This window comes from Fundulus heteroclitus, chromosome 6 (genome assembly GCF_011125445.2).
Source record: "Fundulus heteroclitus isolate FHET01 chromosome 6, MU-UCD_Fhet_4.1, whole genome shotgun sequence".
In the NCBI taxonomy this organism is placed as follows: domain Eukaryota; kingdom Metazoa; phylum Chordata; class Actinopteri; order Cyprinodontiformes; family Fundulidae; genus Fundulus; species Fundulus heteroclitus.
Genome location: NC_046366.1, coordinates 20,463,977 through 20,487,867, shown reverse-complemented (window position 1 = coordinate 20,487,867; position 23,891 = coordinate 20,463,977). Strand labels below are relative to the sequence as shown.

Genomic DNA, 23,891 nt, shown 5'->3' with positions numbered 1-23,891 from the left:
ATCTGTACGCTTCACGCACTGTCCCCACTTTACATTTTCAGTGCAGTTTTCCGGGAGTCGTCTTCTCCAGACAGTAGCGGCTTAAAACCTTTTTCACAGAACCTCAAACATCTGAACTGTCCCCTTTTTAATAGATATGCACGGAGGGCTTAATATACACGCCCCAGTGAGCCACCACACTGAGACCGCCTGCCTGATCAGAGAGGCAGGTGCCAATTGGGAATCGTAACATCCACAGTAAAACCCTGGAATCTGTTTGTTTTACATTATGGTGGTCTTTGTGTTTACGGCGCTTTGGGGCAGAGATATTTACTGACACTTCTTGTCTCTACATAATACCATTTAGACCTCGCTGTTGCTAATGCGTCAATCCTCTTTGGTAGCCAATGCGGTCCACCATAGCAGCACACTAATTTATCAGCGGTTTAGAAACAGCAGGCGTGTGCTAATGTTTCCCCCTTATTGTGTCAGTTTTACTTTATTTAATCAAATAGGCTCCCAGGAAGTAAGACTTTCATTGAGTACTTATCACAGAGAAGCAGCAACCTTCCTTTCCCAGAACCGCTACAGTAAATTGCGGGATTTAATTAAGTTTTTGTCTGGGTATGAACTTGTTTTTCTTCTTTCCTTCTTTCTCCCGAGGTTAAACTAGCTGCAGATGTTCTCATTTTGCCTGCTGTCACTGCTACCGAGTAAACTATATTTTCCCAAGAAATAACGTAGAGAAGGATGGAAAAAGACCGCAGGCTACGTTTACTGCCCGAACTTCACACTTTTACCGTTTCTTGTGTTTTTAAATGCTGATTCAGAAGTGTTCGTTCCACTGCCGATTGCAAGATTGTATATTAGCATGAAAAGCAACTTTAGTCGTATAATTTCAGACGCTCAAGCTTTTTATTTCCATATTTGTATTTATATTTGTGCACTTTGTCACAATAGGTATGAAGATGATTACACGTTAAACACTGACATTCAGAATAACAGACGTTTATTAATAGGCCAATATTTACATGATTATGACCATTTGTGAAACATTTACTGTTTTGACACTTTTTATCTCTGCGATGCTTTTTTTATGGTTTTCTACTAGTTGAAAAGGAAAGCAACACATCTAATTCTGTAAAGTATTGTTTTGCACCATGAGCGTTTTCTGTTTAGCAATTACTACATCAACCGCTACCTGTTTTATTCCACTCCACATGATTACAGCTGTACTTGTGCTATTAAAAAACCGACATATCAAGTGGCATCTAAAGCAATCGTCTCACTGAGGAAAGATCTTTTTTTTTTTTTTCCTCTCAATTTAATTATGTAAAATAGTTAATGGGTGCATGTATTTATTAAACATGGTATGTCTGTTTTCTTTTACCTAAAAATGTAGCAAAATCTTTTTTTTTGGTACATAAGCGGATTCTCAGTAGTTACTTAAAAATGTTGCATTTTACTGTTTTAAGCATTTAAAATGAAGGATGTGTGCTTTGGATTAAAATCATTAAGAGAAAATCAAAAAGCAGTCGATTCCAGTGTCTTATTATTATTGTTTTGTACATTAAAGCTGCGAAGAGACGCTTTTATTTTAGACTTTTTAAAAAGCTTTTTTGAAACTTTATTTAAACGAGGGCGGGTTTTGCACTTTGGTATCTCTTTTTTTTTTTTTTTTCCTTTTGCTGCTAAAACTTTGGTCAAACATTTCGACTGCATGTTAAAGTCAGTAGGACTCAGAGTTCAGTAAAGTCAACCTGGCCTTTGCTTTTATAAAAGAACTCATTGGCTGCTGGATTATTCAGTACTTTAAGACTGTAGAATATAAGAAGCAGATGTCAGCATAATTTTGAGATATTGATATGAATCAAAATTAATCTATACTGGGTTTTTAATGTTTTTGTTGATACTTGTACAACAAATATTAAAGATTTGTAGCACCTTAAATAAAATTTGCTATATTTCCATATATGTAAAGATATTGTGATGCCTGGGCTACATTTAACACAGATAAGCTTAGGTAAGAGAGAAATTTGAGATTCGACCAAAAACAGTTTAAGATGAATGGCTTTGTGATGGCAAAACATTTGTACTATAACCATTCGATTGTTCAATATGCTAAATGTCTTTTACATGAAGCCTCAGTTTATTTCTACATATCGTCAGTTAAAGGGGTGTTTATAGTTTATCAAGTAGCACTGAATCTATATCTGATGAGCAAAAATCAAGCTTAAAAAAAATCACCATGGCAGCCTGTTCGTTTTCTAACATATTTTGATGTGAATATTAAAAACCAATATTAAAACAAAAAAAAACTGCAACTAATATAAGTTGTATAACATTTCTGTAAAATGTTATAAAATTGTCATTTCTGTTGGGGGCATAAAGGAGAACACCCCCACATTTCTTGGCCTGACGTGTATCAGGTGGACATAATTTCGGAAATTAATAAATTTTGAAAGAGTTTTGCCAGATAACAGTCATACAACAACCTTGTCATCCTAGGAAATTCTCCCCGAATGAGGAAAAAGCTAAAAATGTCCTCACAGGACCCACAACAGGCTCTCCCTGCTGTGGATATTAAATGATCATGCCTGTACAATCAGCAAGATATTGTACAGCCACTATCAAAAATAAAAAATACCACTTTTATTAAAGTTAATAAAAAAAAAACGATGTGAGACATAACTATCAATGGCTGAACATTCTGGCTTTGTAAAGTGTAACACAACATATAAAACATTTTGATTAATGGCAGATTTGTTTTTCTGATCACGTTAAGAAAAAATGGCTGAGGACAGAAATCTAGAAATCCTTGAACCCTCCCCAAAGCTTGAGTTGTTTTGAGCATGCAGTTCACTGATTTAAAAAGAAAACAATTTTCTTCACTAATCAGGATCCAACATCCTTGTATAGCAGCGGGTGGCTCAGTTTTGCAGGATGAAGCCTTGGTCTATTGGCAAGTTTCTTTTTTATGTCTTCCCATTTTTGTGCAGCCTGGCTCCAAATTTCAGACGCAGCCAACAGGGAATAACCAACATCTTTGATCAAACTGTTGATTTCACTTCTGAAAGCTTTGTGTCAACCAACAGCTCTCTAATCTGGGCCAGTTTCCCTAAGAGGTTCAAAAATCCAACATCTGCTTGCACTTTTGATTGCAGATTCCTTGTCAAAATTGCGCTTATGCAGGTAAGCCTATTAGATAGATATGGAAATTTGAGGATGACCCTATTATTACTGACCTCCTGCTCCAACATTTAGGGAACCCATATGTTTTCTTCTTAACTCCAAAGTTTGTTTCTTAGGTCATCATGTTCAAAGCCTTTAGCTATGATCGGCGTAACTTTACTCTCCCTGGCACTCTCTCTTTAGTTTTTCACGTTTGATTAGAATGTCTGACGCCTCCAGATTGGCACAAAATGTCTGCCGTCAGTCAACAATTTAACACGTTAAAAAGTGTTTTCATTTACGAGCAACTGCATGGGTAATTGTGTAATAACTATTTAATGTACAGTTCAGAGTTAAAATCACATATCTACAGTAAAATACACATAGCGCATGTAGAGCCAGATGAAACAACTCCAGGTCTCCAGATATTTGTGTGTGTGTGTGGGTGTTAGGGGGGGGTGGGGGGTAAAATGATATTACCTGTAAGAATCAGTCTTAAAGGCACATGTTAGCTTTACTTTAAGCTGCGCAATGTTTAAACAACCTTTGCTAAAATAGTTAAGAGGATTGTTCTGTGTGTTACTGTCAAACGGACTACATGAAGACGTGGAGAAAGCCGTTTTTTTGATTCATCTGACTCCAGAAATACACCTTGGACAATACAAAGTGAACAGCATAGCTATCATTACATTGATAGATCTGATATATTAGGAATACATAATGATCATGCAAGGAGAAAAATGTGTGATCTGCTGTAAAATATCAGCATAAAACAGTTGTATGTGTAGAATACTCGTATTTTGACTCGCAGCTATGCAGTAAATATCAACTTCATGAAGTTCATCGATAGTTTCTGCCAGCTCAGGTACGCGCTGCTCTTCTTTTACACGTAATAAGGCAGGGGTTGGGGGGTAGAGGTAAAGACCGGGGACATTCCAACAAAGATCTCCACAGTATCTGGTAATGTTGGGTCTGTTTTTCTTTAACCCAATAACTTCACTCCCTCCCAAAATCATCACAGCAATGCAGCATCACGTCGGGAGCTATACTCTTGCCCCATCCATTCCTTCGGTTTAATATAGGTGAATCTCACTTACTTAGAATACAACTGAATTGATTTATTACAGCAATTCAATTCAAACTGTGAAACTGACTTATTTTATAGACTTAATATGCAGAATGTAATATGTATTCAAGCATTTACTTCTGGTAACCTGGAGTATGGCTTTCAGCTATTGCAAATACAAAATTATGAAATTACAATATCATAGGCCAATTAAAAAAAACAAAGGATGTTCAATAGAGATGTCAGCTGAAAAGTATGTCCATGTACAGTAGTTCACTCAACACTGGGTCTGGACTCCTTTTTGCATATATTACTGCATTAATGCTTCATAGCATTTTGGTGATGTGGCTGTTTCTGCTGACGCATTAAAGAACCCCAGACTGCTTCCATAGTGGCCTTCATCTAGTCTGCTGTGTTGTGTCTGGCGAATGTAATTCTCCTCTTCTGCTTAGTCTAGGTAAGAAGCTTTTGACATTGTTTCTGGTTCAGCATTAGCCCAAGACCGCAATTATCCCTGTTCCTTGTGCACCTTTTCCTTAAAAAATGTTTCCGCTCACTCAATTTTCTAATAAAATACTTGGATCCAGCACTGTGTGAACAACCAGCCTCTTTAGCAATAAGCTTTGTTGTCTTACTCTCCTTGTGGAGGCTGTCCCCCCAGCAGTCTTCGCCTGGATCGTGCAGGCAATGATATAACATTTCCTTGTAAAAAAAAATGTGTGTTTAGTTTTTTTTGTTTTTATGAGAAACTACATTTAGGATTTCTATAAATTCTGGATCATAATCCCTAAAAATTACCAGGAATAACCGCTTGACCTTGTGCACTTTTACATGTATATATGTTTCACTTTTTGTATTGAATTGATGAAATAAATTACCCAACAATATTCTAGATGTATATAATTCAAATCCAAAAACCTTTTTACACCATTCTCATAACACATCTCTTCCCTTTATTGCTTTAGAGGCAACACCACGTATGTGTATTTTTTTTTTGTCCTGAAAATGTAAAATCTCTTCAAAGTTTGTCTTAAAGGTGGCTCCGTTCTCGCTCCTGTTGTCAGAGCCAAGAGTACATCACATTTAACAGTTTGTGTCATTTTATATTAGAGCCACAGAAGGCTGTCAGAGTCATAGACACCCCGTCGTTGGCTTTCGAGCCATGGCTAATTTCCAAGGGTTTGTGCTTCACATCAACAGTCATCTAATACACAAACTACAGAGTAACAAAGCTACAGTGGTCTGAATACCATGAAATTAAACTGTGGCACACTCAGAAAACTCTCACATAAAAGAAAGGAAAAAGTTGTTCTGAACTTCTTTTTTTAATTTTTTTTTTTGTAAATAGTACCAATAGGTCCAATAGTTTAGAGACAAGGACAGCAGTGGAACAGAGGAAGAAGCATGACACCAAGGTAAGAAGGAAAGTTATGTACTTAAGTATTGATGGGTAAATATAGTTTATTATACTGGATCATTTATACATCATAAACTGTTATTTGTGGCGTATTACATATTTTGGGATAGTAATGTTTGTATACAGTGGTCAAATTGTACAATGCAGCTCTTGGAAGTCGAACAAACTGAATAATGCTGCGATGCATGGTTCTGATGTTTGAGGCATTCTTTCAGTAAGTCAGGGTGTGATTCCCAAAACGAGACTTTGAAATCCATTTTCCTCCTGTTAATGAGAAAATGAAGAAATATGTTCTCTCTATATATATATCTGTGTCAGTATATAAATATTCTTATGCAACGCTTTACACAAGTATCTGATTTTTTGTTGTTTTTTTGTTTGTTTTTTTGTGGTATTTGATTGCAGGTATTTACAAGTTTCTATCAGGTTTCGGAATGTCACCAGTCTTTTTAAACTCTTCTTGCTGATTAGATTACTATCGCGGGCGATTGTGCTGCTGAATAGCTTTAAGACACTGTGATGGAAGAACAGGTTAAAATAAGAAGGGCAGCAGCAAGTCAGACAGTTTCTGTGCAGGTCGATGTATTCCTCCCCCTCCTCCCTAAGACATGAAAGAGATCTATGTAAGTTGTTTCCCTTCACCAATTTAATGCGATAACTTTAGTTCATATGGCTTGGATTCACTCAGCTCTGCCTCCCAGAACCTAATAGGTTCTTTACAATTTTCTCCACACTGGAAAATAACTGTAAAACCTTTGTTTTCAAGTTTGAGATACACGGTTGTGGTGCACTTTCCTTTCTCTTCTGTTGCACGTGGTCGGGGTATCCTCAGGCATTACTGTTGTTTATTTACATGGAAAGATCTCTTTTCTTGTTCCTGTTGCCATTTTTAACAGTTTTTTTTTTCCATTACGGTAGGTAGGCCAAACTATATGCAATGCCTTACCCATTGAACTTTTTCACAAGTTGTCACACTACAATCTGAAACTTCAGTGTGTTTCATTGGGATTTTATATAGCATACGAAACTAGTGCATGATTGTGAGGTGGAAGTAGAAGATGCATTGTTGTCAGACATTTTTACATCTAAAAATCTGAAGACTGTGGCTTGCATTTGTATTTAGCAACTCCTAATTAATGACTTTTAGAGCCGTCTTTAAGGGCATCTCTCTACAAACTATGTCCATTTACATACTAAATATTTCCACCTATTCTATGTAGAAAAGCTCAAGCAGAGTATGAGTAGATTTTCTAAGTCATCTTTGGGATTGTCCTGTATTTAGCTCTTTCAACATTCTCATCAGCTTTGAACAGCTGCGAATATTTATTTGCACAAAATGATGCTACCACCTCCACGTTTCACCGTGGGGATAGTGAGTTTAGAGCTATCCACAGTTTTAGCTTTCCTCCACCCATCATGCGTTTGCATGTAAGGCCAAAAAGTTGCTTTTATCCGACTAGAGAACCTCCTTCCAAATGTTTATTCTGTCCCCCATATGTCTTGTCACAAACAAGGCTCCTTACAGCTCACTCCAAAATGGCTTTCTTCTTGCCATTTTTTGATAGAAGTGTATGGCAAATAGTTTGCATTGCAACAAATTCTCCCACATGAGCGTCTCCTCTTAAGTCCCTCTCTTCCTCTTTGAGGCTCTTCTAGCCCAAAATTTGAAAACTATTTTGTTGTTTCTTTCATCCAAAATATGCACAACACTGTGCTGGTTTATTACATAAAATCCAAAAGAAATACACTGAAGTCTGTGGTATTAACATGTTAAAATGTCAAAGTTCAAAGGGATGCAACAGCTATTGCAAGGCATTGATTTGTGGTAAACTTGAAAGAAAAAATTCACAATTGTGTAACCCCTTTTCTAAGCATCTTTCATTCAACTCCTACTTACATCTTACCTTTGTTCGGCACTTCTATACAAACAGTAAATATTGACCTCTGCAATAACAGCAGATCTTTGTATTTGTTGAACTGATTTGTGTTTATCTGTGATCAGAACAGATGTCTCCTTGAAGGTAGAGAAAGGAACCCCACCCTAGAAGTGATGGAATGCCATTGCAACATATAATCAGGCCGCTCCTATTCTTTAAATAGCTCTTAGGCGATCAAACAGTATTTCTCCAGTTCAAAGAGACATTCTTAATTGTCAGAACTTTTACAAAATACCTTTAACGGAAGAATCTAACTAGTAACTTATTTTAAGGCCTTCACAACTATGAGTTCACCAAACAAAAGTTTAACATATTTTAATGTCCTTTTAGCATTTCTGCATATTTTTACATTCAATGGTTAGACTGGATATCTACTGCAGATGTCCATAGTCCAATTCTTCCCAGTCAAAAAGAACATTTCAGATATACAGGGCTTTACCCTTTGTCACATTATTGCATATCAGCATTACGTTTCAGTGGTGCATGAAGATATGTGGAGTTTAGTAGGTTATGCTCCAGATTCACCTTTTTACCGGTCTGGTAGTTTAGCAATTGTAATTTCCTCTCTAGTCAAGCCAGGCAGCCACAGACCTTTTGGTGGTACATTTCAGAGGCATGACCGCCTCGATTTAGAGAAGCAATCTATACAGCACATACTCAGTACTGCTACAAAATCTATGTACCGGTATATGCTACACAAACGTCGCAGCAATGATACAATATTAACATTATTTACGCTCCTGCTAGTCTTTCCAAATGCTCCGTCTGCACTGATGGATATTTGTTCACATCTGCAAACTGAATGCTTTTAGACAGTACTGAGGCTGGAAAGTCTGACCTTCAGCTAATTTATATTTGGGGGCATTCAAAAACTGTGAAATTCAGTCCAAGATGGTAATGCAATCTTTAAATATGAAAAATGGGGGGAAAAACAACAAAAAGAGACAGTGACAGTCATAGGATAAACCAACTCACATTTTAAAGCCTTGATCCAAATACACACCACTATAAAGAAAATATGTGACACACACTTTATGGCTGTGACATAAGAAACATGTGACTACGATTTTTAGACAAGAATCAGTGTAAGAATAGTTTAACAATTCTCAAATAAGGGTTTAGGTTTTTGAAACATAAGTTATATAAAGACAAGCAACATAATTGTTGTAGTGCGACTTCTGTTTCAGAAGGAAGATCTGCAAAGGATGAATTCATTTGTGAAATTGGAAAAGGGGCGTCAGACAAACAATGACACTTTAGGTATCTGACAAGTTGACTGTGGAAAGAACAAACTGCATTTTGCATTGTCGAAATGTTCTTGTTGAGTACGAAGGATTAAATTACAGATATGTGCTTTCAGGATTTTTTTTTTGTATATTAAATTATAAAACAGCTTGCCACAGTGGTTTTATTTGAACTGATGAATTTTTAGCATCCATTATAATGGTAGGAAACATACGAGGAATTTTTTCCAATAATGAAAAAATAAATAAAAATAAAAAAACAACAACCAAACAAACAAGTGTAAAATCGTTTAAAGATACAATCAACTGCCTTTTTCGTGACTATACTGTAAAAGATTGACTAAAGTCGATAAAGCAATCCTATTTCAGCCCATAGGATGGCAACTGCTGAATAATACATAATGCTTTTGCATATATACAAACAATGAAGTTCTTGCTCGGTCTTAAAATCAAGTAAGCACATTTGTCTAATGAGACATGCCACAGTCTCACTGTAGCAAAAGGCAACATTAGACTCAATTGTTTTCATTCGGGTCTCAGAAGCTCTTTCAACCAACAATCATACTCTTTCAACCATACTCTTAAAAGAACATGGTTACTCTATACAGCATTCGTTGAATGCTGGGAGATATAGTACTGTAAAGATTAACAATGCTGCAACATACCAGTCCATTTTTTCCCTTGTTTTCTGGCTTCATTAGTACACAGCAAAGCTTACATAGTGCTATCGCGACACTCAACACAGGTTGGAGACCCGTTTCTGGACAGATTTGTTTGTGCGGATTGTTCGATCTAAAGTGACAGGTTAACAAAACCAAAGTAACAAAATGAAACGTGGATAAAATGAACATTGATGCCCTTCACATGGATGTTAAACCTGAGTTCTGTTTTGGAAGTGGTGTCTTTTGTGTGTGTCTGCGCGTGTGTGTGTGTGTGTGTGTGTGTGTGTGTGTGTGTGCGTGAGAAAGAGAGAGAGACAATGATCTTCTATTTCTATCGTACTGCTTTTGAGTATACACGTAATGCTTCTCTGTTAAATACACAAATTATTTCACAGTTTGCCGTCAAGTCTCGATGTGCCCCAGCCCCTGCGTTGTGTCATCAGCAAGCAAATTCCTCAAAGTTGCCTAAAGTCGGGTGACGAGGTAACATGTTCGGCGTGAATCCGAGGCTGTCCGAGTGACTCCGGAGGGTGTCACATGTGCTCTGCAGAAAAAGAAAGGAAAAGAAAAAAAAAACAGAGGCGGGAAAGGGGAAGCAGGGAAGACGAGTTCAGCCGGTTTAAGGGAGGAAGAGATGGCGAAAAAAAAGAGGAGATAACCAATATGCCGAAAAACGGATAAAATCAGAGTGAAAGTTGGTGGTAAGGAACGGAACAAAAATGAAATATGATGAGGGGAAATCACAAACATAAAAAAATAGGCAGATGATCAACATTAAGATGGACACAAGGATTTTTAATCGAAGATGATAAATGACAGAAACATATGTAGAAAAAGATGAGGTCATGAGTTCAGAGTTTGGACAATGTTACATATGTTTCACGGGTGGAGAAGGAGAAGTGAGGGGATGGAGAATGAAAGCAGGGAAAGGAGAAAGAAAACAGCACATTTCATTATTCAGTGGATGGAATGATGGAACAGGCTTTATACTGTGCAGCAAGTACAATTTAAACGCACTTGGAGAATCCAACCAACTCTCGTCTCTTTTAATGTTTTGAGCCTAAAAACACAGACACTCATCACGACAGACCTGTTCTGACGTAACAGTAGATATGAAAATGCTCACTGGAGCTGGATAATCGGACCCTCTTTTGTTGGCTGCCAACCAATTCTTTTGTGACCACTGATGTATGGCATGGATCTCAAGGTATGAATGAAAGAGAGGGACAGCATGGGAGGGAGCATCTGTTATAAATGGGGTGTGCTACCTGGGGGCATGATTAGGCGTGACACCAGGGCTGGTTGGGTTCTCTGGAAACTCCTGGAATAGACACGATGAAAAGAAAGATGGGTGAGGGTGACTGAAATGAAAATAAAAAAAAAAAAAAACAATGTAAATGTTGTACGGTAAACCTTTGAGGAGATACTGCAGTACAGGGTCTCCACAAACTAAATTTAAAGTGTTTTTTTGTTGTTGTTTTTTTTTTTAATGAGCAGGGAAAACAAAGATCAGTTACCAGATGTGTTGATGATCGATGGTGGATATGAGTGTTCAGATTAAAACAAAATCCGATTAGATCATTTACTTTCCGTTCTGCGAGTGGTGATATGATAATGAGTTGTAAAAACAAAAGTGGTGCAAATATTTGGACCCCGCTTTGGCCCAATTTCTTGCATGCCACTGTGTTGGACAGAAAAAAAATGTGATGGAGATGATTTCTGTGAAGGTGACCATATTACAAACATGCCTTGCATCAGAATTAACACCCATTGACCTTTCTCAAAATTTGTTACATTACAACCACAGATTTCTGCATATAATATTGTGACGATATTATATGTGACGATCAACTCAAATTGGTTCATAACTGAAGCAGAATGAGGAAGATACTTTTTTAAAACTTTTGTATTCAAGCCATTTTACTGCTTCTCCTAAATAAAATTCAGTGCAACCTATTCTCGTTGACGGCGGCAGCATCATGTATCGGGGAATGATTCAGTGCTGCAGGGAAAGTGGTCTGAGCTAATATTTAGCTTTGCTTCTCGCATAGATAAAGCAGTCGAAAGAGCTATTGCTGCTACTAACTCTGCTAAGTTCCATATAGAAAGTACTCCTGGGCCAGTTCTGTTTGCTATATCTCTGCTATGTCTTCTCAAAGCCCCAGTCAGCTGCAGCTGAGTGTTCACACTGAGCCTGGAAGGTTTTGCCTGTTTAAAGGAAGCTGTTCCCTTTCACTTTTCCTTTTTGCTGTCAACACACGTTCACTCATTAGGAGGGATTGCTGCTGGCTGTTGCAATCACCTGGGCTTCCTTAGATAAAAAAACATTTTATCAACTGCCGTCATAAGATACATTTTAGTGCATTGAGTTATAACTAAGGTCATTAAGATTGGCTGATATGATTCCACATTTCAGAAATTAAACTGGATCCGTTTGTCGCATGTTTTGATATGAAATTTGTTTAAAACTGGCATTGTATGAACGGACTGAGATGAACTAAACTGTTCAAAGATGCCCTCCATTCCACTTGCCTGAGTTTAAGCTTTATACAAAAAAATAAAAATAAACAAAGATTTTGGTCTCTATATGTTTAAAGCTAGTAGAGATATACCCTCAAAGCCCTGAGGTGGCACCTGCAGGGAAAGGTAGTTCTACAAAGTATTGACTAGGGGAGTTAAGTTCACATGCATGTCACCCTTTTCAGGATTTTTTTTAAATTGTAAAACAAATGTAAAAAGGAACCCATGGATCATTCTAATTCCTTGTAACAACTATACACAACTTTGTGCTTTGTCACATATACTCTTGATGAAAACTTCTGGTTGTAACAGCACAAAGTGTGAGAAGTTCAAGGAGTCTGAATACCTTTGCAGGGTGGTCACATGGATATTTACAAAAAGGATAAACAGTTTAAAACACATTCATGTGGTCCACTAAGCAAATACTGCCTCCCCCACAGTTGCACTAAGAAATCCAATAAATTCAGACCTAAACAAATTCCTTATTTACTATACTGGCTTATACTCACTGTATATACAGCATATCCACTCTGTTGAGAAACAATAAACATTTTCTTGCAAACTTCTCTCTCAATAATAAATCAATTCTGAACCCAAGGCAACCAAGCGTGCACAAGCTAAAGTCCTCATGCAGAAAATGAAAAAAAAAAAAAGTTGGGCATAACTTATTTTCTATACCATCTTTCTTGCTTCCCATGCCTGACACGCATTACATTGTTTGCATTTGCAGTATTCTGAAAAGTAAACTGTTTGCCTAGCGGGCAACACAATAAAAGCAAAGGCAAATATAATCAAAGAAACGAAACGAAACAAAAAAATGGGTGTACATAAAATTTGATTAAATTTCCCCTATTATAATGACACTGAAATACAGGAATACTTTTAACTTTGGTTAGTAAGTCTGAACTTTTTCAGAGATGCACGACATATGAAGTGAATGGATTACATAAATGTGGAAAAACTTAACGTGATGTTAAACTTTACAGATCAACAATCATTTTGCCACACAGATTTGATATATATATATATATATATATATATATATATATATATATATATATATATATATATAAGATGTAGGTTTTCTGCTATGTCAAGGCAGCTATCTCCTTGGTCTGGAGTACGTCTGGCGATGCTGACTGACAGCACGAACACTCATTCTGGATGTTAGCAGTCAGTCATCTTCTAACTGCCCTGTGGAAATCTAACATAACTATCAGGGAGCGAGGAGGTTCCCTTGGAAGAAGCATGTTAGGCCACTGACCTCAACAAAATGCTGCAATGTAAGGAAAATCTCCCCCATTACTCAAATGAAGAAGTTGGTTTTATCGACTCTGAAAACAACTTAAACATAAAAGGCTAATGAAATCTTTAGATCTCTTTTAACAGCTTTCATCTCAGGCCTCCTTGATGTGAATATGTTCTAATGGTTCTGTCATACTGCAAGGAAGCAAGGATGTGTTTCACCCCTCCATGAACTAAAATTACATATTCATCAACACTGAGAAATACAGGGAATATGAAATAAATAGTGTAAAGGGAGTTAGTGGGGGCTTAGTTGCGATAAGGGCCATCGACTCAGATAATAAGGGGCCATGTGGAATAAGAATAAAAAAGTAATAGGTTGTCAGAGCTCTAAATTGCACTTTTAGAGATTATTAAAGGGATAGTGCATGACTTCTCTAGTCAGGTTATGTTAAAAGGTTATAAGTAGTGTATATATTCTCTCCTGCTGTGTCTTTATTTAGTGTAGTTTCAGATTGGTCAGTCTTTAAGGCTAAAGCTAACAGGTTGTCTGAGCGGGACCAAAACTAAAGGGGAATTCTAACATCTTATAAGAACTTTAATCTGAAAAACGTCAGAGCAGGTGCCAGCAAGTGTTGTCTTGTTTGCATTGGGGGTTATTCACAAAGACTCCACAACTTTGTCCACAAAGTTAAGGGAGGTATCAGGTGGTGCACCACCATTGATTTTCCAGTATGAAACACATTCTGAGAACAGAACATTTAAAGCACTTCTGTACAAAATTAAAATCAATAAAACAGCTTTCACTTAAAAAGTTATTTATCTTTGTGTTAAACCACTTTACCTTTATATCAGACAGTAGCATTTTACATGTTCTGTTCCCAGTACATGTGCAACACAGGAGGATTAATGGTGCTGCTCCTCCCCTACCTCCATAACCATTGTTAGGAATATTTGGCTTCCATGTATAAAAATATCTAATATTAATGTGACTTTGGTTTAAATATTCATTAAATATGATTTGCATAAACCACTCAAATGTTTTTGTAGACTGGAGTTGTGTTAAATATGATAATAGTCCCTTTTGGTCTTGGCGCGTTTTGACATACTTTTAACCTCCAGGTCCATCTATTCTGGATTTATGCAAAATAAAGTTTTCTACTGCTAGTAACATATTGACATGCTTCTAATTATTGAAGAGAAACTCTGAAGAAATAATTCATACTTAAAAGTACCAAAGAAATATTACTAACATTTGAAGTAGTAACTGATGTCACTGCATTAGTTAGGCAACACTCGGATACATAGTTGCTAAAAAAAAAACAACAACTCTGAAATATGATCATTGCATTATAAAATTATACAGCTTCTCAGTAACGTGAACTTAGTTTGCTGTAAGTTTAAACTTTCCATGAACTGCTGTAAGGGAAAGACTAAAATGGAAAGCAAGTGTAAATCTACCAAGAGTGCAAGTTGGCACATTTGACCTGTAAGTAATGGCGAGGGCTTTGCTTGGTCAGACTCTATTAGAAGATTAAAAATATAACATTATTGGTTTACTGATTCAAGACATCACTGAAATATGAGAGAAGGGTGTTAAACAAATTACTGAATGGATATTTTATGCTGACAAACAACCCCACATTTGACTAAATTCCATTTTTTTCTGTTCCGACTCACTTCTCTTTTGACTCTTCCTTGTGGAAAAAAAAAATAATTCATTTGCATAAGATTTTGCTTTCCTTTCTGAGCTTTTTTCATCTCATGATTTTGCTCTAGGAATTTATTTTTTATTTTTTGCTTTCACAGCTGAGTTGTTATTCCTGCTGAAGTCCTAAAAGTTATTTAACATTTTTATTTATCAGGACGGAGAGAATTTCTGACAGCAAATATGTTTTCTCACCGCTTAAAAGCCTTAAAATATTTCTACTTTTCTGAAAATGTATTTTAGTCTTTCGAGGACTTTGCTGTTTTAGATTAACATAGCACTTTAACGGGACGTGATCAGCAACAGCAAAGTCACTCTCTCCCAACTCGCTCTCTTCCTCTTTATCCACTACATCTCTAGCTCCTCTCTTCCCTCCGAGCCCGCTATCACTGATTTGGTAATTTTTTACAACCACACTCTCTCCTCCTGCCTTAATCAGTTAGCCCCTCTTAAAACAGCTGAACTCCACAAACTAAAAAAGAATCGCAGAAAACTTCAGCGTCTCCATTAAAAAAAAAAAAAAACAGGTCTCACTGTCTGTGCCGTCAACACTTACAACTCAGCACTCAAATCTCCCCGCTCCAAAATCTACTCGGACTTTATCCATTCAAATTCCTCTAACCCCCGCACTCCATTTTCTATATTTACAAAACTCACCAAACCACAAGATAACTTTACCTCCATATTCACAATAGAAAAGTGCAATAACTTCCTGACATCTTTTCATACAGGGATCCGAACCATTCACAGAGCGCTGACAACCACCTCCTCCACTGGTACCTACAGTTTCCCCTCTCCCTCAGCTTCACTTCTTTCTCTCCCCTGTCCCTCTCAGACACCACCAGACTTCTCATAAACACACAATTCTCATCTTGTCATCTTGACCCCATTCTGTCTCCCCTCCTTAAAACCTGTATTCCCACCAATAGTCCCTCTCATACAGTAACTCATATCAAACATTTCACTTACCACCGGTTTCATCCCATCCCCACTGAAACTTGCCATCCATTACACCCCTACTGAAAAAACCCTAGCCTCAATCCTACTCACCTTGACAACTTCAGACTCATCTCAAATCTTCCTTATAACTTTCAAAAATCCTTGAATGCGGAGTCATCTCCCAACTCAACCAACATCTCAGTTGTTTGAAACTTTTCAGTCTGGATTCCGCACCCACCACAGCACATAAACTTCTCTGCTCAGAGTCACCATTGACCTCCTCCTCGTTGCTGACTCTAGTTCCATATTCATCCTTCTTCTCCTCGACCTCTTCGGCGCTTTTGATACAATAGACCACACAATCCTTCTCCACCGTCTTCAGTCCATCGGCATCTCCGGTACAGCACTCCTTTGGTTCACCCCTTACCTCTCTTACCGTTACCATTTTGTTTCCATTAACAGCGTTACATCTCATACCTCCCTTGTCACTCATGGTGTTCCCCAAGTTTTGGTGTTGGCTCCCCCTCCTCTTCATTATTTACATGTTACCCCTTGAACAGATAATTCACCGTCACAGACAGTTTTCACTGTTATGCAGATGACACTTAACTTTACATATCCAAAAAAAAAAAAAAATCAATCACCTCAATCCACTATCACCCACTGCATCTCAGACATTAAAACCTGGATGGACAATAATTTTATAAAACTCAACAGCAACAAAATAGAACTTCTCATCACCGGTCCAAAATTCCTCCTCCCATCTGTTCAAAACTTCAGCCTCACTCCTCTGTTCGTACCCTTGGCATCATCCTGGACTTTTCCCTGTCAATTCAAACCCATACCAGCCATATCACCAAAACGTCTTTCTTCCACCTCCGCAACATCGCCCGCCTCCGTACATCTCTCTCCCAGTCTGCAGCTGAAATCCTCATACATGCCTTCATCACCTCCAGACACCACTGCTGCAATAGCCTCCTCTATGGTCTTCCCTCCACTCATCTCCAAAAATTACAATACATGCAGAACTCTACTGCCTACCAGCTCACCTGCACCTATTCCAGAGATCACATCGACCCTGTCCTCCAACAGCTTCACTGGCTCCCTGTCCAATACCACATCCAGAACAAGCTTCTTCTCCTCACCTACAAGTCCCTTCATAATATGGTGATATGGTGAAACCCCACCGCCCCTCCCGCTCTGCAAATACCAACCTCCTCAAACCCATCTCCCGCACCAAACACCGGACCTTGGGGGACCGAGCCTTCGCTGCTGCTGCCACCACCCTTTGGGACTTACTGCCCCAGACCACCAGGAACTCATTATCCGAACTTTAAATCACATCTCAAAACCCACTTATTTAAACTTGCTTTTATGTTGTATGTAATTGATTATTTCAGTGTTTTTAAAATTGTTTTGTAAAGCGTCTTTGAGTGTCACAATATAAGTGTGATGCATTATTATTATTATTATTATTATTATTATTATTATTATTATTATTATGTTGCATCGGTGAACTCATTTTATCATGAGCTCTCCCTTTAAAATGAAAATAAGAGCCGAAACTGGGATGCCATATGATGAGGTTCCACAACAACATCAGCTACCATAACTATGCAGACGACACACAGCTCTACATCACCATGTCACCAGGTGACTATGAACCAGTTCAAGCACTGAGTAAATGCCTAGAAGAAATCCATGCATGGATGTGCCAACATTTTTCTTCTATTGAATAAAAACAAAACTGAAATAATAATCTTTGGACCAATAGAGGAGAGATCAAAAGATAGCACACAGCTTCAGCTGCTTCAGCTAGGAACCACTGATCAGGCCTGAAATCTGGGTGTAGTGATGGACTCAGACCTGAACGTCCAAAAGCATCTAAAGACAATTACAAGGTCGGCTTTCTATCACCTGAGGAACATTTCCAGGATTAAAGGACTAATGTCTCAGCAGGATCTGGAAAAACTAATTCATGCGTTTATCTTTAGTCAAAATGATTACTGCAACGGTGTTTTCACATGTCTGCCTAAAAAGTGGATCAGACAGCTGCAGCTGATCCAGAACGCTGCTGCCCGCGTCCTCACTAAGACTAAGAAAGTAGAGAACATCACCCCAGTTCTAAAGTCCTTACACTGGCTCCCTGTATCTCAGAGAATAGACTTTAAAATACTTCTTAGTCTATAAATCCCTGAATGGCCTAGCACCTAAATACATCACAGACTTGTTATCAGTGTATTAACCCTCCAGACCACTCAGGTCTTCTGGCTCCAGTCTACTCTGCATACCTAGAACCAGAACTAAACAAGGAGGAGCAGCATTTAGTTCCTATGCTCCACTTATCTGGAACAAACTTCCAGAACACTGTAAAAGTGCGGAAAGCCTGAGTTCCTTTAAATCAAGATTAAAAACACATTTGTTTAGGATTTCCTTCGACTGTTCTAGTTAAACTGTTTTACTGAAACATCATTGGTTCAGCTTTGTAGTCCAAGTGTTTTTAATGTTTGCTTTTAGTTTCTATTTTTCCATGCTCCATTTTGTTTATACATTTTATTCCTACTTGCTTTTATTCTGTTTTATTTTCCTGTATTTTAATCATGTAAAGCACCGTGCATTGTCTCTGTACTGAAATGTGCTATACAACTAAATTTGCCTTGCCTTACCTTACCTTCTCGTTATTATCTGGAAACATTTAGTAGAAGTATTTTAAATGTGAGCAGACATTTTGTTGTTCCTCATCTTATTCAGTGATACATGACCTTCGTTCCATTCAGACAACTGCATCCAGAGAGAGCAAGGAAAAATAATTACCAGATTGTCGCTCTGACAACGCTGCGGTCGTTTCTTACGCATGAAGTATCCCAGAACCTTATCCTTAAACACCTAAAAGCAAGAACAAAATCACGATTCACAAGCATTACACTCAAGGACATGCAATATCTTGGAAAAGATGATTTTCTGCTAATCTGCTAACATTAAAAAAGGTGAATGCAGCATCTCTCAGAAAATACAGCTGCTGGAGATAAAAATTTGACATGTTGCTTTCTTATTTTTTAAATAAAGTGGTGAAAATAAAGAAGCTCGATCTGGCCATAAGATATAAAACATAAATAGCAGAAACACTGTTTATTATCTGAGGGTAACACATAATTTCTCGGTTAGCTGACTTCATATTATAAACTGGTTTAAAGGCGCTTCAAGTTCCTTGAACTGTTTCTATAAAATGTCGGGTTTACATTCTGTTGATATTTGCCCAAATTCCTATTCTATTGAAATATTAAGCATCCTTTGTTTATCATCTACCAGTTAATATCTGACATATTAGCTATCTGTTGTTAGAACCCCGTCTTCTTCCTTCTCGTTTCTGCCTCGTCAGTTCAGTTATTAAACAGGTTATTCCTTCATCTGGCTGCTTCATGAAGTTTCTACATTTGCATTAAAGTTCGGCATATTTTGTGACACTTGAAATATAGCCCTAAGAAGCAATAAAGAGCGAGACGCAATTAAGGCTGTGCAGTTTTAATCTCAGCAAATAAAAAGCTCGACTGTAACATCATGTTTTGTTTTTTTTCTGACACAGTGTCCCCATTTTATCCATTCACTCTGTTTATACAGCTTTAAAGGTTAATGATTTATTTACACAAAATCTGGTCTTATTACAAGTCAAAGACAATGGATGTAATACAGATGGACAATGATTTATGTAGTGGATTTCAAAGTATAAATGCACCATTAAATCTTTACCTAATGAGCATTTATTTCAGATAAAGATGAGAGATCTGACCTGTTTTCACACAAGTGGCAATTTCTTAGAATATAGTTTTGGCTTAAATTCCCCCAGATACATCCAATATTTACTGTAAATCAAGCTGACATCCAGGAGTCTTGCACACCATCCTGGCCGTGTTGCAAACTATAAACACCAACTTTCACAGTGGATCTTTTGTATTATGTCCTGAATTGCCAACACTCAACCTACACTCCATGCTGTTATATTTCTTCTTCTCCACTTCTCAAGCGAAGGATCCCCTGCTGTCAGTTGCATGTGTGAACAGCAGTTGCACATTCTCCATCAGTTCCTTCTTTTCCAAGCATAAAGATGGCTTTGGACAAAATCTACACGGTCCATCAACTGAGGAACTGTTTAAGATTATTTTTCCTAAACAACATTTTCACAATATGGCTCCAATGGCAGTGATAGATTCTGCAGATGACAACAGAGTAAAAAAAAAAAAAAAAAGCATTCACTGCATAAAAAATGTATCCCCATTATAATGCAGAATTTTCAGTATTCTTTAAAAAAAAGTAAATAAATCTGAGCAATTTAGTAAATAAAAGCCACCTGTATGTAATTTATGGTCAGTATTATGACCATAAATGGGTTGGGAGAATCTGTTGAAAATTATAAATCATGATCTGAACAAATTTGGCCTTCAAGTGGCAAGAAGAAAGCCTTTCAAAAACAGCCATAAGAAGTCCCATGTGCATTTTGCCTTACACCATATATAGGATCAAACATAAGGAAGAAGGTGCAGCACTCAGGTAAGCACTATGTGAGATAGATAACTACAAAGCTCACCGCCCTGAACTTATCATCCCCGTAGTTAAACATTATGGTAGCAGCATCATGAGATGGGGAAGATTTTCTTCATTGGTGATAGAAAATCTAGAGAGCTGATAGAAAGATGAATCAAACAATATTCATGTCTGAGAATGACCCAGTCAATGCCCAGACCTAAATCAAATTAATAACTTATAACAAGATTTAAAAATGTATGTTAGCAGATGTTCTCCATCGAATCTGACAGAGGGATTTTGTAAAGAGGGCGAGGCAAAAACCTCTGCTTCTAGATCTGCAAGGCTGATAGAGATATTTGCCAAAAGACTCAAAGCTACATTTACAGTAAAGGTTTTGGTCTCGCAAAGCACTGAGTCAGCTGGGCTGTATTTAAATGCATGCCACACTTCTTAAATGTTTATTTTTCCTGAACAAAAATATTCAATTGGTTTTATGGAACACATTTTGTGTTGCATAATATCCAATAAAATCCGGGGCATATGAATGAATTTTCCAGATACTATCTTAATTTCTGACCCAACAAAATTCATTTATCTCACTGAACTGTTTACCATGGAGCACTAAGATTTATCACACATCCAAAGTGTTATCATTGAAGGCTGTATGCCCAGGTTCGATGGTCCTCCTCCTGCTAACTGAATCACTGGTATATCATAATTCACAAGGCTATTCTGGCAATGTTCCCTCCTTATCTCCTGTTCTATGTATATCAGCATCCTAGCTGAGGCTATTATCTTTGCTCCCAGGGTTTTTTTTATTTATTTATTTTACTCTCTGTACTAAAGGCTAGACAGAATTTCAGAAGACATCCTTTGAGTTTCCTGCTCCCCCTTAATGGATTCTACTGCAAGCTTATCTTGATGTGAAGGAATTGGTCTCATCAAACTTATTAAAAAGGCATTTTAAATGACTCTAAGGCACAGACAATTGGATACAAGTCTTTTAAATGATTGATATACTATTGGGGAGTCATAGATATGTAATAAACTAAGCATTTTTATTGCTATGCATTTTCTTTGCTTTATGAAACTTTGTATTGCAAGAAGAATGCTCTTACAAAATAGATTGGACATCTCAAAGGGATTCTCCTTGTAAAATAATGGGTAGATATAAATAAATAACCCTGGACCCCTATTTTTGCTAAATGGTCCAAAAATACATTTGAATAAGTAAAAGGTCCAAACTTTACCTCATATAGGTAGTCAAATATCTCCAGTATTGTTAGAACACTGGCTCCAATAAACAGCCCCATCTGACCTCCAATGTCACCTAAAGAAGAAGAGATGAACAGATATGGGAAGGTACACTAGTTGAACAATGACGCATGAAACCATTGCCGGCGCTGTCACATCTAATTCGCTGTATCTCTGAGCAATCTGAACAGAATTTTAAAAAGTGTCCACGCAGGCTCAGCTTTTCATCAGATCCAGCCGTGCTGCCCTTGCAAGAGCATCAGATTATGAAAATGTGTTCAGCCTATCTGCAAGTTCAAAGAGGAATCCTCAAAGCACCAGGCACCAACACACAATGTGAACTTTGGGCTAGGGATCCGCTGGGTGCTCAAACCAAAGTCATACTTTTTTTTTTCTCCTTTGAATCTGAAAGAACGGGCAACTGCAAGACGCTTACCGAGAAGCCCTGCAATTTCATAGGCCTTCTTCTGCTCAATTTTCTCATAGTTTAGAGCTTCAAAGAAGATGTCCAGCACCAATATATTTTCTCTGCAGGGAGGACAGACAAGAGCATACCCAGCACATATTATATCTTGTGATTTAACGTTACATCAGCTTACATCTGACGTTTTCTTGAGTAAGATTCTTTCATTATTGTTACATTGAAGGTGAACGATGGAGACTTAGGTCAAAATGCATCAGGAAAAAAAAAAGAATACTCCACTGTTACTACATAATACTTACCCAATATATTGCTCAGTTTTGTTGAATTTCTTAGCCAGATATTTAGCAGATGCCTTACTGGGGATCTTTACCATGGACAGCTCCTTGCCATAGCGAGTCATGTTGCAGGGGGTCTGACAGACACAGTAATCGTTGTCTTTCTCTACCAAAAAGTCTGTGGATGATCAAAGTCATTTAAAAATACAGCGATCTCTTTGAAAACAAAACAAAAATCAAACAAACCCCACGCTGAGCAGCTCTTAGTTTGGGCTAAAAATAGCGCTGCATGAAAGAGAAATACACTCGCTGCCATCGTTCACTTTCCATGAAAGCAAATAATGACTGAAGCCATATTACTGGAAAGAAGAGGATGGGAAGGGAATAAAACCGGCGCGATTTATTTGAGCTCAGCGACGCGCAGTCACACCACAAATCTTCATAATGGAATTTTTAAACAATAATTTTATTATTTTGCTTCAGCACTATCTGAGAAGGAAGTAATTTCTCTCTGAAGCAACAGAAGTACTAGCTAAAGCCCCGGAATTTGCTTATGGCAATGCTGATGAGTTCTGGGCTTCCCACATAAATGTACATAATTATTTAAAAAATACTCATGCTGAACACGATTAAATGTATGGGCTCACCTAAAGCTGGGTCTGCACAGTCTTTATACTGCTCAGGCGTGCAAACTGTTGAAGTACCTATTTGAAATAAGGTAAACGGGGAAGTCATTACATATTTAAGCACCACAGGAGGAAAAAAGAGAAAAACTAAAAAAAAAAAAAAAGAGTGTGGCCAGGTCTCAATTCATACCGGGCATGTGAACCATTCTGCAGTTGCAGTTCTCCAGCAGGTACCGTGTTTCACAGTCGATGCGGCATGCAGTGATGCTGTACGTGGAGAAGAATTCGGAGTCTATTGGTGTGGACTTGCAATCTCCCCAAGGTTGTGGGAGGTACTGAAGCTGAAAGAGCAAACAGCACATGTTTTCCCTCAGTACGCTGGCTCACAGGATTACACCAAACAACATAAAGGGACAAAAAAACAAAACAAAAAAAAAGCCCGGTGCACAGCCATAGTACAAAAGAGGACAACGAGCTGACAAAGCCCAACACACATATACACGCACACACACTAAAGAAACAGATGTCTTTAAATAAAAAATGTGCTCTGAGACACACGTGGCAGAACAGTATTATTGCTCATGTGTCGCAGCAGGCAGACATCATGCAGAACATCACTGATGCAGGTTTGGTTCCTGGCAGGAAACAGAGTACCATGGGAATAGAGACAGGCTCGGAAATAGGAACTTGGATAGTTCGGACAGGACACCACAATCAATCGACAGGTTTTGTAATCCTGACAGTAAAGGTCTGAACAATTAACAGTCTTTAAAGTGAAAATAATTCATGCAGCAGATTTTCTAAATAGATTTTATGAAAGTTTTTTTTTTCTTTTTGAAGAGGTGCATATATATATATATATATATATATATATATATATATATATATATATATATATATATA

General features: G+C 37.6%; 1 protein-coding gene across 4 annotated transcripts in view; it reads right to left on the bottom strand.

Moving 5' to 3' along the window:
* Positions 1-5,202: 5,202 nt before the first annotated feature.
* The window catches only part of asic1c (acid-sensing (proton-gated) ion channel 1c), a 149,835-nt gene continuing 131,146 nt past the window's right edge, over positions 5,203-23,891 (bottom strand). For 3 of the 4 annotated variants that reach the window (XM_036138284.1, XM_036138285.1, XM_012876274.3), the window contains 8 exons: positions 23,179-23,329; positions 23,010-23,066; positions 22,387-22,540; positions 22,100-22,191; positions 21,660-21,739; positions 18,703-18,774; positions 10,745-10,797; positions 5,203-10,020 (listed from right to left, as the gene is read on the bottom strand). In XM_036138284.1, the coding sequence (XP_035994177.1) occupies positions 9,942-10,020; positions 10,745-10,797; positions 18,703-18,774; positions 21,660-21,739; positions 22,100-22,191; positions 22,387-22,540; positions 23,010-23,066; positions 23,179-23,329 (738 nt within the window). In that variant the 3' untranslated portion in view covers positions 5,203-9,941. The remainder of the gene's footprint in view (positions 10,021-10,744; positions 10,798-18,702; positions 18,775-21,659; positions 21,740-22,099; positions 22,192-22,386; positions 22,541-23,009; positions 23,067-23,178; positions 23,330-23,891) is intronic. The other variant, XM_012876281.3, reaches the window with a different exon arrangement.